Source organism: Sciurus carolinensis, chromosome 10, assembly GCF_902686445.1.
Source record: "Sciurus carolinensis chromosome 10, mSciCar1.2, whole genome shotgun sequence".
NCBI lineage: Eukaryota > Metazoa > Chordata > Mammalia > Rodentia > Sciuridae > Sciurus > Sciurus carolinensis.
Genome location: NC_062222.1, coordinates 46662678 through 46683123, shown reverse-complemented (window position 1 = coordinate 46683123; position 20446 = coordinate 46662678). Strand labels below are relative to the sequence as shown.

The following is a 20446-nucleotide window of genomic DNA, read 5'->3' as shown; positions in this document are numbered from 1 at the left end:
CTCATTGAACTTTTCTCATTGAACTTAGATATGTTATTGAAAGTTGTAAATGTTCTTAGTTTTCCTTTTTTTAAAGGACTGTAAAGGTTTAAGATTTATTCACCATAAATTATTTAATTGCCTACCACATGTTCATATTCTTGGGTAAGGATGTTACAAATGAAACTGGTTTTAGTCACCATTGTTAGTGTAATAGTATCAAGAGATAACCATGATAAGTAAGTTAGAGTACCATGATGTGGAACCATTTACCAACTATCAATTGAGGTTTTTTTTCCCCCTCACTTGCTTTTTCTCAAAGAAATATTTATATTGTTAAATTTTCTAGCATGAGTGATTAATGCTCATTTGAGTAGCATGTAATATTGCTTATGTCTTTTGGGTTTTATCCTTTTTAATGGAATTACCACAGGATTAATAAACATATAGGCCATAAATGTATATGATGAATAAATATGTTGAAAATTTCTCTTTCATGGGAAGAGGTGGTGCATAACAGCTCAGGAAAGATGGCTCTTTGAAAATCCTTGGGATGAGATTATGAGTATTAAGGACAATTTTTACTCTTGATGTGTAAATGGTGTTAGCACTAGAGGGACAATGGGATTGTCCAGAGGACAAGTAATAGTGTTACAGTACCAAGAGTTGTTTTTCTTTTTTTGCTTTTAGTATTGAAACCTAAAATGGCAATAATGGAAGTAAATGTATGTAACATGGTAGTAATTTATTTAGCAGTAGACAAACCACTTAAAGAGATTTCATCTTTTACCTTAGGTACATCTTGTGACCATTTTTAAACTTTTATTTTTAGTACTTTTCCTAAGCAAGGAAACAACCCTTAAAATCTGACCACCCATAGGCTTTTAAGAGAGTTCTTCATAGGTATTATTTACTGTTTTAGTTACTTGAAAATAAATATCAGTATTTTGGAATACTGATGATAATTTGTCTTCCTAGTATAGGTACTCTTCAGAGTATTACTTTACATTTATAAAAATTTAAGTTCTAGTAGCCAAAAGTTTAGGAACAGATCAATAAACCTGTTCTTCAGTTTATATTCATGTCAGAGAACTGAGGTAAGATTATCTTGGGTCCCTCCTATGCCTTTCGTAGAATTTAAGAAAATGGGCAAATATAGCCCTCTAGTGGTTCTGTTACATGCTTACACTACTAATTTTGGTGCATCTAAGTTTTTCTCTGAAGTTTTATTGATTCAAGTTCATTATTGAGAAGAATCAGATTTTAATGTTGCAGTGGCATAAGGAACATGAAAAAAAGTAATGATACCTTGTCTTTCTTACTATGTTCATATTAGCTTACAGCTCATTTTTCAGATTATAACATGATAATCCAGAATATTAGAATTGACCTTTACAAGATGAATGATTGAATCCAGAAACTTTGCTGATGTTATTACTGTCAGCAGATACTATTAATTACTCAATGTGCGTAATAAAATGGGTAAATTAACAGAGGTAGATGGTGGTTTAGATCCTTGCTATGAAATTTCTATCTATTAATAAGTTAGGTTTATTGGTCTAGAATTTATGATATGGCACTTATGAGAAAACAAGTTAACATAATGCTTATATATATGGTGTTTGTATACGTGTGCACACACAATGTTTATTTGTATACACATCTCATTTTTGTTTAAAAGGAGAAAAAAGTGGGAGAAACCTCAGACTCTTGTGTAAACATGTTTGTATAAGCAAAGAAAAGCTTAAGAAAGAATGTACACCAAACAATATTGTTACCTAAATTTAGGGAGTGAGATTTGGAAGTATGGAGATTATTCTTTATCCCTAATTATTTAAATTGTTAAGAAAAGAAGGGGAACTGAAATGGAAAAACTCAAAAAGGTCAACAAGAAAATGGTCCTTAATCTGAGCAGTTACAGAGGACTAAAGCTGGCTTCTAGATTTTAGACAAAAATCAGTTAAGTCAGCTGCTACACTGATTTTCTAAGTTTATTATTTAAATAGGATGTGTGTGCTTGCTAATCTGCTTAAATATAAGTCTGATGCCCAGTTTGGTTAAAATCTGTTGTACTTGGTATTTCTTTGTTTTGCTAATAAGCTTTTCCCCTCTGGGAATTAAAACCCTTTCCTCTTTAGCCCAATTATACTTGTTAAGGGAAGACCTCTATGAAAAGGTCCTTCTTTGAGGTCTCTCAGTGGAAATGATTTGTCCTGAAAAATCTTTCCTTGTGGGCCTTTGAAACAGTTCATAATTATTGAAGGCTTATTATGAAGGCTATCTCAATATTTTCCCTCCAAAAATGCTAAGGAATATAGATAACAGTTCAGACTCAAAAAATGAAGATGGCTCTGTCTTTTCACAGACTGAACACAACATTGTTGCAAGTTACTTGATTCTGGCAGGTATGGATGTTTTTCTCCTTTAAAAGATACCTTGCTTTCAATGGGTAGAAGCAAAGCAGAAATTTCAAAAGGAAGCGATAGAACTGGCTTGCTTATGAGGTAGATGAGGAGGATTATCCTCTATTTCTGGGTTGTAAGGATCAAAGAAAAGGATATAAGTGAATGCCCCAAGATATTATGATAATGTGAGACAGTGAAGTGCAGCTATGAAAAATTTTCTGTAAAATAGTTTTGAAATGAAAGTCAAGCGTTTAATTTTTTTATTGCATTGTCAAATTAAGCTTTTGCGGGGAGAGTGTGGGCTGTGACAAAAATGTATTTTTATATTATTTACTATAATTTTTATGGTTTTCTTGGGAGTGTAATCTAGCTAACGATATAAAGGTTCTGGAAGAAAAAGTCCTGAAAAGAGAATAGAGAGTAATATTGTCATTGAGTATATTCAGCTCCTTCCTGAATGCTGTACTGGAAAACTTAAGCTTTGGATTTATCTTTTAGTATTTTTGAAACCGAGAGTGTGTTCCTTCACCTTTTGCTCTCCCATTTTCTTATCTGTAAAGTGAAGATAAGAATAAACTACCTATCGTGATTATGAAGAGTAAAATTAAATGAAACATAAATGTACCTAAATGACACATATTCTCAGGATAATTTCCACGAACACACTCATTGATACAAATACTGAATAAATATAATGGCTCGTTTGCAGACAGGGTTGGGGAAAATAACAGTGGAAATTCTTTGATAATCTTTTATATATTGGCTTCCTTGTGGTGTCACGTATCGACCAATTTCCAACTTCATAATGGCAAGTTTTAGAAGTAACTTATATTGAGTTCATGATTTTTCGAATTGACTTATGAAAATTTTCAAACATGTTCCAAAGTAGAATGAAAAACATCACAAATCAGCCCATCTGGTTTATTCTTTATAATTGTTTAGTTCTTCCTTCATAATTCACAATTAAAGTTACAACTTCTTGTGCTAGAAATTGTGAGTTCTTTAGTTGCTTTTAGTAATTTCAGGGATATTAACTCATTAATTTGGATATTTTAGTATGTTAAGTCTTCGAAAAATTCTATTTTCTTTTAAATTGTTTTCATTGTTGCAAAAACAAGACAATCTCATTATTGGAATTACATGAAATACTTGGTGTACAAGCTTTTGGTTTAATTTTTTTGTAGATGACCAAGAAAAACTATACAAAATTGATCTGTTTACAGGAGTAGCATGCAAAAGAAATTTCCTAAAATGCTCTATCTGGTTCTTATCCCTATAACATATAATAGTAATCTTTCTACTACTAGTGTTATTGTTTGAATACTTATTATTTACCTAGTGTTGTTCTCGTTTTCTATGAGCAGAATAATTAATCCTTATAGTAATTCAGTAAGTCATTTTTTAGTTTCATTTCTGCTGATTATACAGATGAAGAATTTAAGAAACTTGCCCAAAACGGACATCTACGAAGTAGCTACACTTGGTGTTTTGGTTCCTGAGCCCTCCTTTATATAACTACAAGGGTCATTTTTATTAAGGACTACCTTGAGTATGTATTTTTTAAGTTTTTGGTAGATGAATTGAAGGGAGCACATTTAATGTCTATGAATAGATTTTTGTTCTGCCCCTATATCAAGCATTTTTTGTTCTTTAGATCCCTTGGTTTTCTTCCTTTAACAAAGCTCACTTAAACTCCCAGATCAAAATCAAAACTATGAGGAAAATGGTGCAAAGCGTTTGTTATTTTAACCAAGAGCCAAGGTTTTGTTTAAAATTAAGATTTAACTTTAATCTTTCATGTAGATTTTAGGTCCTACAAATTTACCAACTTCCATTGCTACTGATGTTCTGTTAATTTACTTGAACGCTCACTTGCAATTAAGGTTGTAGTGAATTTAAGGATCTGAAATTACTCATGGGTGATTTGTAAAATGAAAGGTGAGAGGCTGAAGAAAATGACTGAGTACTGAGCAATGAAGAACGATGTAAACTGTAAGGACACAAGGTGCCACTAAAGGGTTTGAACTAGGAATTATGTGATCTGATTTCTGTTTCAGGATTGTGCCACAATGGTAGCTAAGAGATGTAGGAGATCACTGTCATGATTCTGAGGAAGGAGTAATGGCATTGGAAATAGAAGGAAGTAGACTTATTCAAGATGGAATTGATTGGATGTGGGGGTTGGGAGAGAAGGAGCAGGAGCATCCGAGATGACTTCTAGGTTTCAGGGGACTACTGAGTAGATGGTGGCACTATTCAGCAGATGGGACTATGCCTGGGGAAGATCAGGTTTGGGGCACAAGGAAACATCTGAGTTCAGTTAGAGAGATATCCAGTTCAAAGTTTGAATTTCATGAGACTGATATTGGATAGAAAGAAATCACTCAGAATGTGTTGAATGAGAAAAGAAAGGGGTTTAGGACAGAAAGTTGGACAATACACACATATTTAATAAAGTAGAGTTGAAGAAAGAGGGAGTAGATTAAGAAGGCTCTACCAGTGAGACTGGAGGGAAGCCACAGAAACCAAGGGGGATGTTTCCAGAGGGAAGAATGATCAAGAATGTAAGAATGTAAAAGTGCTGCTTACAGTGTAGACTGAGCAATGGGCCCTAAGACTTAACTGAAGTGATCTGCTGCCTACTCACTAGAAAACATCCACAAATAAAAAGTAGTGCTTAAGACAGCTACAGAGAGAACTGATAGAAGGGCCAGATTGTTTATGTAATAGTCCCATTAGATCTAAGACTCCACCCAAAATATAGGTACTTTATTTTGATTGTATACTTGTTAGGCAGCATTTACTACACTAGTTTTTATTTGACTTTTAAAATCGTTGGATTTGTAGCTAGCTCTGAAAAATTCTCCATTAAGTTTTTTTTTCAATATTTCTTGTATGCATGCTACAATAGTAGATGCCAAAAATGAGGCCACAGACATCAAATTTACTATCACTGTTAGTTATGCTTGAAGGAATAATAGAAATTAAGCTTAATTAAAGGAATAATAGAAATTAAACTTAAATTAGTTGTGGTCATTTATTAAATAACTTTGCTCTATGTCATATAATCAAAGAATATAGAATTCATAAAGGGCCTGATATCTACCTGAGAAGACAAGGAATACATAAGAGATAATGTAACATTGGGATTAAGAATAAATACTTTGGGAATTTAGGCAGGAGCACGTACAAAGTACTGTGGGTAGAAAGCAGCTCTGAGGCAGAATTGAACTTGATCTGAAACTTGAAGGATAACAGCATCTCAATACTGAAGGAAAGGAGCAGGATGTTTCACGTGGGGAAGGTCTGAGTCAGAATTTACAATAAACATGAAGTATTTGATGAATAATTAAAACAGAGGGCTTGTTTGACAAGAGTGGAATTTAAGAGATAATAACAACATCTTGGCAAAGAGTCTCTCATAGCAGGTTGGGGAGTTAATTTTTATCTCACAGGCAGTGGGAATTATTGGAAGTTTTGGGGAGGGGGAGAGCCAAGATTCTATATTGTAGCAAGTGTATTCTGACAGGAAAAAAAATAGGAATCTGGAATATGAATATAATACTGAAGATGAAGATGGAAGTTTTGACCATAGTGCCAGGATCACTAGAAATTCCTACTTAGCTGATCCTTTTGTGTGTTGGTGCTTGAAACCTTCCCTCTCTCTTCAACAATAGCTGGGGGATTGCTTACCAAGTAATTTCCTTCATGGGAAACAACTCTATTGCTGTTGGTTGCATAATCCTTTACTTGCCAAGAATTGGGTAATGGTTCTAGCTTCTCTCCGTTGAAATCTGCTCCTGCTCCACCTCCATCCTTAAATCCCAGTGGAGTCTACTTGTGGCTTATGGAAAACTCAACCATCCCTTGCAGCATATGGGTTTTGCTGATCAGGTTAACATGTATATCCAGTCTATCCAACAATATCTCATTGTAGAATGCATCAGCTCTCTGATCAATAAGTTTGATCATCAATTTACCTCAGTTCAGTTGATTCTGGTCATTGAAAACATTGTGTTCTAGACTGCAAGGCTGAGACTCAGATCATCGATTGTGGAAATCTGGCTAAAGTGATATCACCTGTGATCCCAATGGATCAGAAAGTTGACTCTACTTGCTGTCCAAATAGTCAACTCTTGCAGTGTGCATTGTTCTATAGGTGTATATATGTGTGTGCTTGTGTGTGTTAGATGAAGAATTCAGATTTGGACATGTTGAGTTTCAAGAAATTTGGAAAAGTCTCCTGACTTACACATGGAAGTTGCTTAGTAAGTGTTTAATGTCTGTGAGTTAAATAAAAAGAGAAAATGTGAAACAGGAGCATGTGTCAGGGCTGAAAATAGTGACAAAAGTGCTGTTAGGATAGAATGATAGTTGAGGCTTCTGAAAGAAGAACTCCAGGCTTCAGGAAAGGGGTGGAAGTTAAGATGCTAAAAGCAAGGGTGGGAGGGTGAGTCTATCTGCATCCTAAAAAGCAGGAGGGTGGCATCGGGAAAGCCAAGGGGGAGTTTCAAGGACAGTGATCAATAGTGGTGACATTAACCCAAACTTCCGCCAGGCCCAGTGGTGCATGCCTGTAATCTCAGCCACTCAGGAAGCTGAGGCACAGTATCTCGAGTCCAAAGCCAGCCTCTGCAATTTAGTGAGGCGCTAAGCAACTCATTGGGACCTGTCTGTAAATAAAATACAAAAAAAAAAAAAAAAAAAAAAGGCTGGGAATGTGGCTCAGTGGTTGAGTGCCCTTGGGTTCAATCCCTGATACAAAAAGAAAAAAACAAAACGACAACAACAACAACAAATCCAACCTTTAGTGCTGGCTTATGCAATCAGCAGATTCTGTGTTTTCACTTTCTTCTATTTCTCAGGAGGGCTATGAAGATGTGACAGTTTTAAGAATAGCAAGAACTCCTCAAATCAATGACTAAAATGGATTTACTCTATTTTTGGAAAGGCTTACATATTTAATATTGATTTTATTTTAAACATTAAAATTAAAAAGTGCCTGACATTTTTGTGTTCTCAGGTGTGATAAGTATTCTCAGCAACATAATAGTTCTGGGCATCTTCATTAAGTACAAGGAACTTCGGACACCTACAAATGCAATCATTATTAACCTGGCTTTTACTGATATAGGGGTCAGTAGCATTGGCTACCCCATGTCTGCTGCTTCAGATCTGTATGGAAGTTGGAAATTTGGATATGCAGGCTGTCAGGTATTTGGAGATCTTTGGAATAAAAGCAAAATAAAGTAGATCAAAGAGATGTAAATTTAAATGTCTTTTGAAAATCCCAAGAATTTAAATCAAATAAGCAATTGCAGGATAATAGGTATGGTGCTTTTATGGAAAACAGTCTCAGAAATGACTGAGCATATATTCTTTGAGAAATGAAATCACTCATCACCATTATGTATTAAAAATTCTTCCAACTCAAAAGGAAAAATAAGCTAACAAAACAATTAGCATTCAACTGGATAAGGAGTGATATTCTGCATAGTCAAATAAAATTTACACATTGCAAATTCAAAAGGAAATATCCTACTTTCATTTGAAACAAAATATTTGGTGACAATCCAAGAAGTAGTTACAGTATCATGTTGTTGATATTTCTCCTATAGAAAGTCCTCTACGAGAATTGTTATTGAATATATGTACTGTTATTTTTACTGACAAGGAAATGAACTAACATTAATTTGCATTAGGATAGTAGGAAAATATGACATGTTCCATTTTTTTAAGCAGTTTTACTACTGCAAGTCAAAAAATTACACAGAATACAATGAGAATAATAGAGAATACTTGATGACTACAAGTGTACCAACCAATTTTGTCAAATCTTAATATTTTTCAATCTGTGGTTCCAGTTGTTATTCTTTTTGATAATATATAACTTCAGAGATACTGTTGAAGGCTGCTGCATACCATCCCCAATCTTATTCCTCTCCCTCCTATGAACATTTTTATTACTGTATATTTTTGTATACATAAACCAGAAACTGTCCAAATGGTTTAAATTTTATATAAATGATATATTGCTGGCATTATGCAATTTTCTTTAATTGCTTTTGTTTTTGAGATTTATCCATGTTGATGGATGTGTCTGTAGGTCACTTATTTTACCTGCTCTATAGTATTCCATCATGTGAACATAGCCCAATGTGCTTTCTCATTTTTCTGCTATAAGCATTTGTTCCCAATGTTTTTCTTTCACAAACAGAACTTCAAAAAACATTCTTATACATGTTTCCATCTGCCACATGTGAGAGGGCCTCTCGACACCCTGCCCAGGGGAAGAAGAGTTGGGTTGAAAATCTTCAATTTTATCAGATGTGGCCAGATTGCTCTGAAAAATGGTCATTCCAATCATGAGAAGTTCTCTTACTCCACATTCTCCTCAATACTTGGGATTGTTAGACTTTTAAATTTCCATCATTTTTGTGAATGTGAACTCATAATTTGTATTTCTTTGCATATTTAACTGTAGTTCTATGTCTTATATCATCAACATTCAAATGTAAATGAACTTGTAAGAGTAGCCCACTTCATGATTTGGCCATTTTTCCATTGAGTTTACCTTTCATCCCTTTTGAACTACCTGTTTTGATTGCTAAGCATTTATATGCATTTTACCCTAATTAATGGCTTGCTTTTCACTTTGTTTATAGAATATGTTGTATAAATATTTCACTTTAAGTCTTAATTGAAAAAGAACTAATTGAAATCTCAAACACTTTAAAGCAGTTACAATTTGGCAACAGAAGATGTACTTTAAAAGAGTAAATGAAAAAGCTTTAACATTTAAAATATTTTCTAAGAACACGACAAAAATTTAAATGTTTCTTGGGAGGGTGTTAGAATGGTGGATTCTTTCCCAAATTTTGATTTTCAGATTTATGCTGGATTGAATATCTTTTTTGGAATGGCAAGCATTGGATTGCTCACAGTGGTGGCCGTGGACAGATACCTGACCATCTGCCGCCCTGACGTAGGTATGGCCCCGCCTTTTCTCAGCTATCTCAACGAAGTCATTTATTACCTAATGTCCACTCAACATAAGCTCCCTTTAAAATATAAACATAGTGGTTTGTAATCAGGATCATTCTTATCTCTCTGGCAATCCTTATTCAAGTTTCAATGTCTTCTTATTAAATTTAAAGTAAAAGCCGAATTTCTAAGACAGCCTGTGAGGCCCTGCAGGGTCTGGCCCAGTGACCTTTCCAGCTGTGGCCAGGGCCACTCTCACTCTGGGGTACTGGCTAGGCCCTTGCCCTCTCTGAGGTCTTTGTATTTGCTGTTTTCTTTGGCCTGAAAAGCTCTTCTTGCTTATCATCTGACTGATCCTTTTTATTGTTCAGGTTTTGGCTGATCTGTGATGTTTTTCAGAATGTGAATTCATGTGAACAGGCTTTGAGTGAACTAAAGTGCTCTGTAAAAAATCTTGATAAATTTTGAATCTTCAGTGAAAACAAAGTGAGTCCCATTATTGTACATTATACTAACATTTCTTGTGTTTGTTGATAGGAAGAAGAATGACCACCAATACTTACGTCAGCATGATTCTGGGGGCCTGGATCAATGGCCTGTTCTGGGCTATGATGCCCATCACAGGGTGGGCTAGTTATGCCCCAGATCCTACTGGAGCTACCTGTACCGTAAATTGGAGGAAAAATGATACGTAAGAGACGTGTCTACACTTTGTAACCAAATGCTTTGACTGTACACATTTTCTGACCCTTCAAATTTAAGCTCATCCTGGGCTACGAATGTGGCTCAGTGGGAAAGTGTTTGGCTAGCATGAAGGAGGTGTTGGGTTTGAGCCCTACCACTGCAAAAAAAAATAAATAAATTCCAGATTTAAGGTCAAATCACTTTTCTCACACAGAGTGTGGCAAAGTGCTTCTTTGGTAATGATGATGTGATCCAATCAGGAGTCAAAACAGAAGGGTGAATTATGTTCCTTTGCAAGTAGAGTTTACCTAGTTCCCTTTGCCCCCTCAATCTGTCCTTTCTCCCTTCTTCTGTCCTTTCCTAAGGCAGCCACAGGGACACCAATCACCCTGCCAATGTTCAGATTGTGAACTTTGTAAGCGAATGTTCAGGTTGTGAGCAAAGTGTTAATGAAGCTCTGGAGCAGGTAACTCTGGCGAAAGTCCCGACTGCCTCTTCTGTCTTTCCAAGTTGATCTGATGTTCAGGCACATTCTGAGAGCTTTACAGCAAAAGCACAGTCACTACAAGGGTTTGCCTAAGAGTCACTGATGTTCCTCCATATTTTCCAGGGTAACAAGGATAATTTAACTCATTAAGGGAAATGAGAGATGACTCTGAAAAACAAATAGAAAATTTCTAAATCTCATTCTAAAACTTTTTCTGAAAAGAGTCAAAAAACAATTATTTCAGTTTCATAGGCCAGATGGTTTCTGTTATAACCATTCAACTGTCATCACACTGTGAAAGCAGTCATAGACAGTATGTAAATGAATTACATGGCTGTGATCCAGTAAAACTTTATGTACAAACATAGTTGAGCAGCTGGCATGACCCACAGACCATAACTTGCCAACCCCTCGTCTAAGTGAACTGAAAGCCAAATATACTTCCTAAACTTTTTAACAATAAGATGAATCTCACTATTATTTCTAAGTTATCTCTTTTCCCCTTCTCTCATTTGGGACATTAAATGAGTTGTCATTGTCTTTTCCTATTTCCAGATCTTTTGTGTCTTACACAATGGCAGTGATTGCAGTAAATTTTATTGTGCCCTTGACAGTGATGTTTTACTGCTACTACCATGTCACCCGATCCATTAAACACCATGCTGCTAGTAACTGCACTGCGTACCTAAACAGAGACTGGTCAGACCAGATAGACGTAACAAAGGTAAGAAGTTAAAATCCTTTAAAAGTTGTTTTGTAATCAAACTTTTACAAATACATAGTTGAAATTGAGTCCCATGACCTGCTCCAGCCTCCTTACCCACCCCCATTTTCATTTCCCAATCTTTTTTGTGGTGTTTTCTTCCATATTCCCAAATGATATGCTTATTGGTTATTTGGATATTTCTGTTTGTTATCATTACTGGACTTCCTATATGGATGAAGAGGATTTATTTCTCTTATGCCACCAACCTGCCCCACACCTCCTCTACACCTTTCTCTTTCCTTATCTGTCTGTATGTTAGCAATGCTTGGTGAGGTTAAAAGCCTTTCTCCCTCCTCTCAGCAGTCCAAATACATTACGACTACATTCACTTCCCTTTCCCAGAGGCATCCTTCTTGGTTCCCCTGAGCCCCTCGATGTTCTCTGGGGTGGTTGCTCTCCAAGACTGCTGCTCAGAAAGCCTTCATCCTCAGCTCTCCCTTTTTCACCAGCTGTGATGGCCTTTTGCTCCTTTCCAGGGCCATTGACCCATTTTCTGGATTGCTTGCCTTTGTGGTGATGTTCATTTTGGTGGAGCACATTCTCCAGTAGATTCCTGAGGTTTAGAGCAAGGTGAATTTTTTAAAAGACTTTGCACAACTGAAAATGTCTTAATTCTATTATTGTATTTTACTATGTTTGCTTGGTCTAGAATTGTATGTGCAAAAATAACATTGAAAGAATTTCGAAGGTATTGCTCTATGGAGTCTCCTAGCTTTCTGTGTTGCCATTGCAAAGGCCCTTGGCTTACTGGTGACTGATTCTTTGTAGTGATCTGTGAGTTCTCTCTGGACGCAAATAGGATCTTCTCTTTGAATCTTATTTTCTAAATTTCATACTGATGTGCCTTGGTGTGATCTTTACTCATGCAGTACTAAGTACCTAATGAGTACTTTTATGTGTAGACCTGAGTCTGCCTCTACTGGGAGATTTCTTCTATTATTTTTCCAGTTGATTCCTGCCTCCCTCTTTTCTCTATTCTCTTTCTTGGAAATCTGTTTATTCAGATATTTAATTTTCTGGAATTATCTTCTGATTTTCTTAAATTTTTTCTGCTAGGTTGTCTCTGTTTTTGTTTGGTTTATAGCTATTGTTTGTATTTTTCTATTTCTAGTTTCTAGATTTCCTCAACCATATCCAGATATTTTGATGAGGGTGAGGATAATGAAGCCCAAGTTTGAGTGAAAAATTTAAAGGTGTACCAAAAACTCAATAATAATAAAAGTTTGTGCTGAGTGTGGTGACTCATGCCTATAATCACAGCAAGTCAAGAAGCTGAGGAAAGAAAATTACAAGTTTGAGACCAGCCTCAGCAACTTAGTGAGACCCTGTCTCAAAAGAAAAAATAAAAAGGGCTAGGGAGGTAGCTCAATGGTAGAGTTCCCTGGGTTTAATACCCATCAAATAAATAAATAAATAAATAAATAAATAAATAAATAAATAAATAAATAAAATAATATAATACAATAATTGAAAAATCAAAGTTAGTATAAAAATTATATCAAATAATTCATAATAGTCAAACTATGGAATCAGCCTAGGTGTCCATCAACAAATGAATGAACAAAGAAAATGTGGTATATATATACACGATGGAGTTTTATTCAGCCATAAAGAAAAACAAAATTATGTTTTTAATGGAACTAGAGACCAAGACCATTATGTTAAATGAAATAAGGCAAAAATGGTTGTATGTTTGGAAGCTAGAGAGGAAAAAGGAAAAGAAAGTCTTGGAGGAGAATCTCATGAAAATCAAAGGGAGACAGTAGAGGAAAAAGATCCTGGGAGTGGGGGATACAGAGGGAGGGGGGAGTTGTGGGAGTAATATTGACCCAATTACATTGTTATATTGTATGCATATATGAATATGTATCAACAAATACCACCATTATGCCAACTATAACACACCAATATAATGTGGAAAGAATAAAACAAAATGAAAAAAAAATTGAAAAAACAAAATTCTAGAACTGGAAAAGATGAAGCCCCCCCCCACACACAAAAAAACCCATGTTGAACAAAATGTAACATTTTAAATAAATATCTGACCCTACACTTACAGAACTCACTTCTCCCACCTCTCCCTAATCCTATCCTGGTAATATCATTCAGCCTTTCTATGACATTTTTTAAGTTTCTACCCTCACTTTTATAGATAGCATAAAACTTTTTTCTAGATAAAATAATTATTTTATATACTATCCTCTATTTTAATAACCTCCACTTGTATATGTCTTATTCTGTGGTATATTCAGTATATATTTACATTTTTCTTCTAGTCACTACATATTCTGGTGGTGTATTGCATTCCTGTACTGTTTTTATCTCTGCCTGTGTGAGAGTTTCTCATTGTCTGGTGGTCAGTACTATCCCCTCATATGTAAGAGTGGTGCACTAAAAATCTGACGGTAAGCTCAGAGGAGCTCATTAGAGAGGATTTCTGACTGTACCTTCAGGTTTTTCATCCTGGGCTGGTCAGTTTCCAAGGAGATGATTCTTTTGTGTCCCTGAGTAGGAGGTCCATGTCTATCAGTATTCTCAAGCCCAGTGCTGGAAGAGGGCAGCATGCAAATAACCTCTTCTTAGTGTAGTACTGCTGTGCTCAGCTGAGCCTGGGATCCCTGAGTCCTGAGCTTTCCTGCTTCAGTCATTTTTATGCTGAGCCCCTGGAATTCTGGCAGGGTGAAGAGACAGTTACTGAGTGGACCTGCAGAGGAGATTTGGGAGTCTGACTGCTTCTTTTTGCAAATTTCAACCAGTTCTCCCGTTTTTGAGTTCCATGTGCACCCCCATGTTCAGAGTTATCTGGTACCTTAGAATACTAGACTTTATATAGTTCCATAGAATGGATTAGTCTGTATTTGGGCTTCTTTCATTGCTTTTATTTTAGAAAAACATTTTCTTGCTTATTTTTTAATCATTCTCATGTCTGGTAAGTAATTTGCCATTTATCAAACAGTAATTGTTTCCATCAAAAACAAATAGACAAACAGACAAACAAACAATTATCTAATCTCTGATTCTGTGTCCTTACAGGTTTATGTCTTTTAAGACCTATTTCTTCATTATAGCAAGCAATCAGGAGGGAGCAACATAAAAATTATATTTTTTTTCATTGAAACAAAATGCAAAGGAACTTTTTTACAAAATTATCTGCACTGTATATAAAATATATTCAACTCAAATGGTCTGTGGTAAAATTCACTGAGGTTAAGATAGGACTTTATTTCCAGATTTAGTTTAGAAAGTTTCTTTTTTCTTTTTCTTTCTTCCTTTTCTTCCTTTTTTTTTTTTTTTTTTTTTTTGATAAGCACAGTGAGGAAGTATGTTCATTAGTTTTCTGGTGCTATGACAAAATGTCTAAAAAAATCAACATAAAGGAAGGAAAGATTTGCTTTGGCTTACAATTTCCAGGGTTTCAGTCCATAGTCACTTGGCCCCATTGCTGTGGGTTTGTGGTGACGCAGAACATCATGGAAGGGAACATGTGGTGAGTAGAACTGTTCACCTCTCAGTGGCCAGAAAGCAAATCAGAGAGAAGGAAGGGTCCAGGGACAAAGTGTACCCTTCAAGGGCACACCCCAGTGACACACTAGGCCCTATCTCCTGAAGTTTCTACCACCTCACAGTAGTGCTACCAGCTGGTAACCAAGCCTTCAACACATAAGTCTTTAGGGACATTCCAGATCCAAACTAATAGCAGTGAGGGAAGGAAGTAAGGAGAGAGAGAAAAAAGGAAAAAAAAAAAAAAAAAAAAAGACCGAGATAGAAAAGAAAAAAAAGTAATGTCAGGAGTTAGCACAATCACCTGAAGTGGGGAGTGGGTTTTCATCTTTCATCTTTTGTACTCTCCCATTACACCAGAAGAAAGAGGTATTCTTTACATGTATGTACCATTCTTAAAAACAGTGTCATATATTGATGAACATACCCATTTGCCAGGCTCTAGTAATCATAGATGACTTCAGACCTTTGTTAAGAACAGTGAAGACAAATACTCAGCTATTTCCTTTATGTCATCAACAACACAAACTTTTAAAATTCCAATCCAGGTAGATTTTTATGCTATTGTAGATGTAGTAACTATTTAAATATTTTAGGTGTTGGATTTAGCAAATATCTATTTCTTTTTCAGATGTCTGTGATAATGATATTGATGTTTCTGGTGGCATGGTCCCCTTACTCCATTGTGTGCTTATGGGCTTCTTTTGGTGACCCAAAGAAGATTCCTCCTCCAATGGCCATCATAGCTCCACTGTTTGCAAAATCTTCTACATTCTACAACCCTTGTATTTATGTGGTTGCTAATAAAAGGTAAGTTATGTCTAAATTGCTTCTGAACAAAAGAAAATTAACACAAAAAGAATGTTAAAAAGGTAGTGGGGAAGCCAGGCATGGTGGCCACATCTGTAATTCCAGATACTCAGGAAGCTCAGGCTAGAAGATTCAAGTTCAAGGCCAGCCTATGAAACCTAGAGAGATCCTGTCTCAAAATAAAATTTTAAAAAGAGGCAGAAAGGGCTGGGGATGTAGCTCAGTTGGTAGAGTGCTTGCCTCTTAAGCACAAGGCCCTGGGTTCAATCCCCAGCACCGGGAAAAAAAAAAAAAAAAAAAAGAGGCAGAAGTTGTAACTCAGTGATACTGTTTCCCTAGATTCAATCTCTAGTACGGGGTGGGGTGGTGGTGGGAAGTGGGGTGGTGGGGTGGTGGTGGGGAGTGGGGGAGTGGGGGGGGTGGGCGGGGGGCAGGGGAAGGCAGTGCATAATAGTCTAAGACTTTTAAAAAATATATTTTTAGCTATAGATGGACACAATATCTTTATTTACTTATTTCTTAAATGTGATGCTGAGAATTGAACCCAGTGCCTCATACATGTTAGGCAAATGCTCTACCACTGAGCCACAACTCCAGCCCTAGTGTAAGACTTTTCAAGAGTTGACAAAACCTAGTGTAAGCTTATTTGACTTATGCAACCAGAGCAGCATCTGTGAACTTAAATGCCTAGAGTTCCAATTTTGTGACAGAATCTTCTCACTTGGTGGCAGAGATGATCTTGCCAATGCAAGACTCAAGTTCTACAGCTAGGTATCCCCAAAGTCAAGCTTCATCCCAGAGAGCTTTCTGGCAGAAAAGTCCCTTGTTGGTCATTGGTCAGCTTGGTTTGCTGTGGTTAACCTACCCAAATATATGCAATAGTGGCTTCCAAAGGAAAGATGGTTCTACAGAAAATAGACCAGGCAGTGTTGGCCTTTTAAAAAGTAGGTCGCATAGTTTGATATTTACCAGACAGAAAATATTTTCAAATGCAAGAGAAATATCCAGTGCTAACATAAAGGACTTCAGGAGTGGGTAGTCATTCAGGGTAATAGTGAATTCTCTTCCTTCCTCCCTTTTTTGGAACTTTCAGCAAAGAGTTCCTTTCCTGACTCCTCAGTGAAGTTTTGATTATTTCATTTCCCATTACTGCTGGAAGATGGACCAATCTACAATGCTTAAATATTTGGCCAGAAAACCTCAGTAGAGGTCAGGTAATTGGATCCTGGAATGACAATGCTGCTTCTGTTAAACACATGTATTAATGCATATGCTAGGGAGAGCAGCAGGAATGTGAAAGAACATACAAAAGTTAAGACCAAACAGAACACATCAAAAGAATAAAGAGCGCATTTAAATTCAGAGGCTGCTGGTAGTTCTTTTGGAACTCAAGCCCCTGACTCAATACCTCCTGCCTCAAGTCAGCTGGCCTTTGCTCAAGAATATGAAACACACCTTTAGTTCAAATAAATAACTCTTTGCACTTGACATTTGAAAGTGTCATTTTAAACATACATAATTATTGGTTTTATTAAATGTTTTCAATGTTTATAATCAGTGGTGCAAAAATGATCTTTAATTGTACCATATACCCTGCGCATTTTTAAAGGTTCTCAACAGTAAAGTTGCTAAAGTTGGAGGCAGCAATTTATTTGGAATTTATTGTCAATTGTGACAGTAGTGGCACCTTAGTCATATTTGAAAATACTTCAATAGTTCCATGTCCTTATAGGATAAAGCCAGATTTTTCCCTTCTTATTGTAGGTTTCGGAGGGCAATGTTTGCCATGTTCAAATGTCAGACTCACCAAGCAATGCCTGTGACAAGTGTTTTACCAATGGATGTATCTCAAAGACAACTGGCTTCTGGAAGAATCTGAAATAAGAGAAAATCACACACCAGCAAAACATTGTATTTGTGGGTTTTTAAAAATACTTTAATTTTATTTTAAATATGAGCCCATTTAGATCAAGTGCAGGCATAGATAATTGTCCTGTTAGACGGGCTCATCCTTCTGTTTGTGCCTTGGTGGCTGTTGTGCATATGTCTCTATTTCTTTGTGTATGAACTCATTGCTCAGCTCCTTTGATGAATCTAGACACATGAGATTAAGGTCCTGTCGCTTTTCTTTCTTCTCATCATGGCATTCATTACACCAGACTGATGACTTGCATCTTGCCTGAGTTCTCCATTAGCCACTATTTTCATATTATAAGTTAATAATAATTTACAATCTTTAATAAATTATTACTGAAATGAATGGTTGGATTTTCAAATCTAGAACAGAAACTTTTTATCATTTCAAAACTTAAAAACAGAATCAATTATTGACAACATTGTTTAACAAAACTAATCAAATAAACATTAAGCTCTTGTATTCAAATCATGTTGGTCAATGCACATATATACTTTACCTAGCAATGTGATATTTGTTCATTTTGTTATGTATTTTGCAATTTTTATTATCATTTTCTTGCATATGTATTTCCATGTTTGCTGCTAGAATTAAATTCAATCTGAGTGGGAATTTTTGTATATTTGTTCTTCGATGTATCCTTAGCATGTAGACCCATTCTGTTTGGTACATAGTAGGCACTCAATAAATATCGTTGACTCCTGAATGAATTTGTAGACTCATAAATTTGTCATTTTAAATGAATATTAATAATAACACCATATGCCATTGTTTAAATAATGGGTTTCTAAATTGCTTCCAGTTTTTACTTTCATGGATGCATTATTGGGAACATTTTATTACAAATGTCTTTTTTTTCTTTGAGAGAGATTATTTTATTTGAGTGTTTCTCTAAACTAGAATTATTGGATGCAAACATAAATAATATTACTGTGGCTAGCTTGCTGTCTGGAAAGAGAATTAATTTACACTGCCTTGGCAGTGTGTAACTACATTTTTCACCAACTGCTGATGGTGCTCTAATGTTTTATTTTTAAACTATGGGTTATCTACTATAACTTAAATTAATCTTATTTCACCTTTCTTTAAGTGCTAGCGAGGCTGCGTAGCTTTGCCTATTGTATTTTCTTGTCTTGATATTTTTTCATTTGGTAAATTGTCTAAGACCCTTGGTTGCATACTAAGGAAAATTTGAATATTAGTTTTATATATACAATTCTATATGTACATGGAATGGTAAACTTCTTTGATAATCTTCTAGATTAGCCAGGTGTGGTAGCACACACTATAATCTCAGCTACTTGAGAGGCTGAGGCAGGACAATTTAGTGAGATTCTGGCTCAAAATAAAATTTTAGAAAAGGGCTGGGGATGTAGTTCAATGGTAGAGTGAAGCCTAGCAAGTGAAGCCCTGCGTTCAGTCCCCAGCATAGTAAAGACCATAACAACCTCCTAGTTTATCTCCCTACTTCTTACCCTTCCCTATTGTAATCAGTAGAGTAACTTCATTACTAATCTTTTCAAAAGAAAAATTTCCATCCCTCAAATCTTCAGCTTAAACATTTTCAATTGCCTGCCATGTAAGTCTAAATCCCTCAGCTAAATTTTCCAGACCCTCTTCAACATGTCCCCAAAGGGACTTTGTAGCTTTCTTTCTCCAACAGTCAAATTAAAATGTCCAATGTTCCTAGAGAGATCAGAATGCTTTGTGCCAGTAGGTCTTTCCTTATCTTGCTTCCTATAGCTGAGCCATTTACAGAGAAAGAATAGTGAGGTTCTGTGTCCACAGTTACAGAGTCATTAAGTGGCTGAGACGGCATTTGTTATATTGTTTAGAAAATTGATTCCAAGTTCCAATTTGAAAAACCTTGGATCCATTTTCAGCAATAAGCAAAGGGCAATGGTGCCTTAAGCATAAAGGACTTCAACAATGTGTTAATACTTTACTACTACATCAATCAATTAATTTTCTTATATAAGATGAAGATCTGGGTTTGATTCCACAGCTCCTCTAGGCTCTTAGTTTACTAATTTGATATTTTATATTTAAACAGATTTTCTATTCTCAGTTGGGCATGTTTTGCTTCCATGTAGGTCATAACATCCTTGAAATTAATGACTCAAGTCACCTGGTCACTTGGTGATTAGTGCTCTACCTACCACCATTTCTTCTTCCTTTATGCTCAGAAACTCAACTTGAGCCACTCCTTATTACTGTGTCTCCAGCACTGGGACACCATGGGTTTCACTAAACCCCTTCCTCTTCTTCATCCCCATATCTAATCATTTCCCCTTCCCTGAGGTTTCCTGATGCTGCTTTATCCCACTACTGGCCAGGCAGTCAAAGCCGCAGCCTCCTAGTTGCTCACCTGGACATGACCACAGTCGTCCACCTGAAGCCTCCTTCTCCCTTCTCATTTGCTGTCAACACCTTTCCTCTACTCAGTGGCCATACAATTCTACCTAAAATGATGATCTGATGTGCCACACCAAGCCTCACCTTTTGCTTTTGTTGCCTACGGGCTGAGTATAAGTTGAGTGTAAGGGAATCTTAGGCCTTTCTTCTATAATCTGGTCCCACCTTATCTCTCCAGCTTTGTCTTTCTCCCTCATTTTTAACTTCTGAACTCAGAATCATGGGCCTGAGTCACAGAAAGTGCTTGCAGTTTTCCGAGGACACCGTACTGTTTCTTGTCCCCCCATTTTGTTCCTGCTGTTACCTCTGCTTGTGATGCCTCTTTTCTGATTTTCTCATAATACCTCAATGTGCATCCTTTAAGGGCAGCTCAGGTGCCACCCACCATAGGAAGTCTTGCTTGACCTGCCAAGGCTGGGTTTGGTGATCTCTTGTGCTTCTTTGTTACTGTGCCTCTCAATCATGTGAGTTCTTCATGTATAGTGACCATGCTTACTCTT

General features: G+C 36.2%; 1 protein-coding gene and 1 non-coding gene across 2 annotated transcripts; both read left to right on the top strand.

Moving 5' to 3' along the window:
• The first annotated feature begins 46 nt into the window (after positions 1-46).
• Positions 47-18195, top strand: Rrh (retinal pigment epithelium-derived rhodopsin homolog). Its single transcript, XM_047566839.1, has 7 exons — positions 47-2384; positions 7408-7598; positions 9274-9373; positions 9906-10059; positions 11095-11263; positions 15438-15616; positions 17381-18195. Exons 1-7 carry the CDS (start codon positions 2282-2284, stop codon positions 17493-17495), a joined length of 1011 nt encoding a protein of 336 aa, XP_047422795.1. The 5' UTR covers positions 47-2281; the 3' UTR covers positions 17496-18195.
• Positions 15823-15898, top strand: Trnak-cuu (transfer RNA lysine (anticodon CUU)). Its single transcript has one exon. It is a non-coding gene; the product is annotated as a tRNA-Lys (tRNA).
• Positions 18196-20446: the final 2251 nt, after the last annotated feature.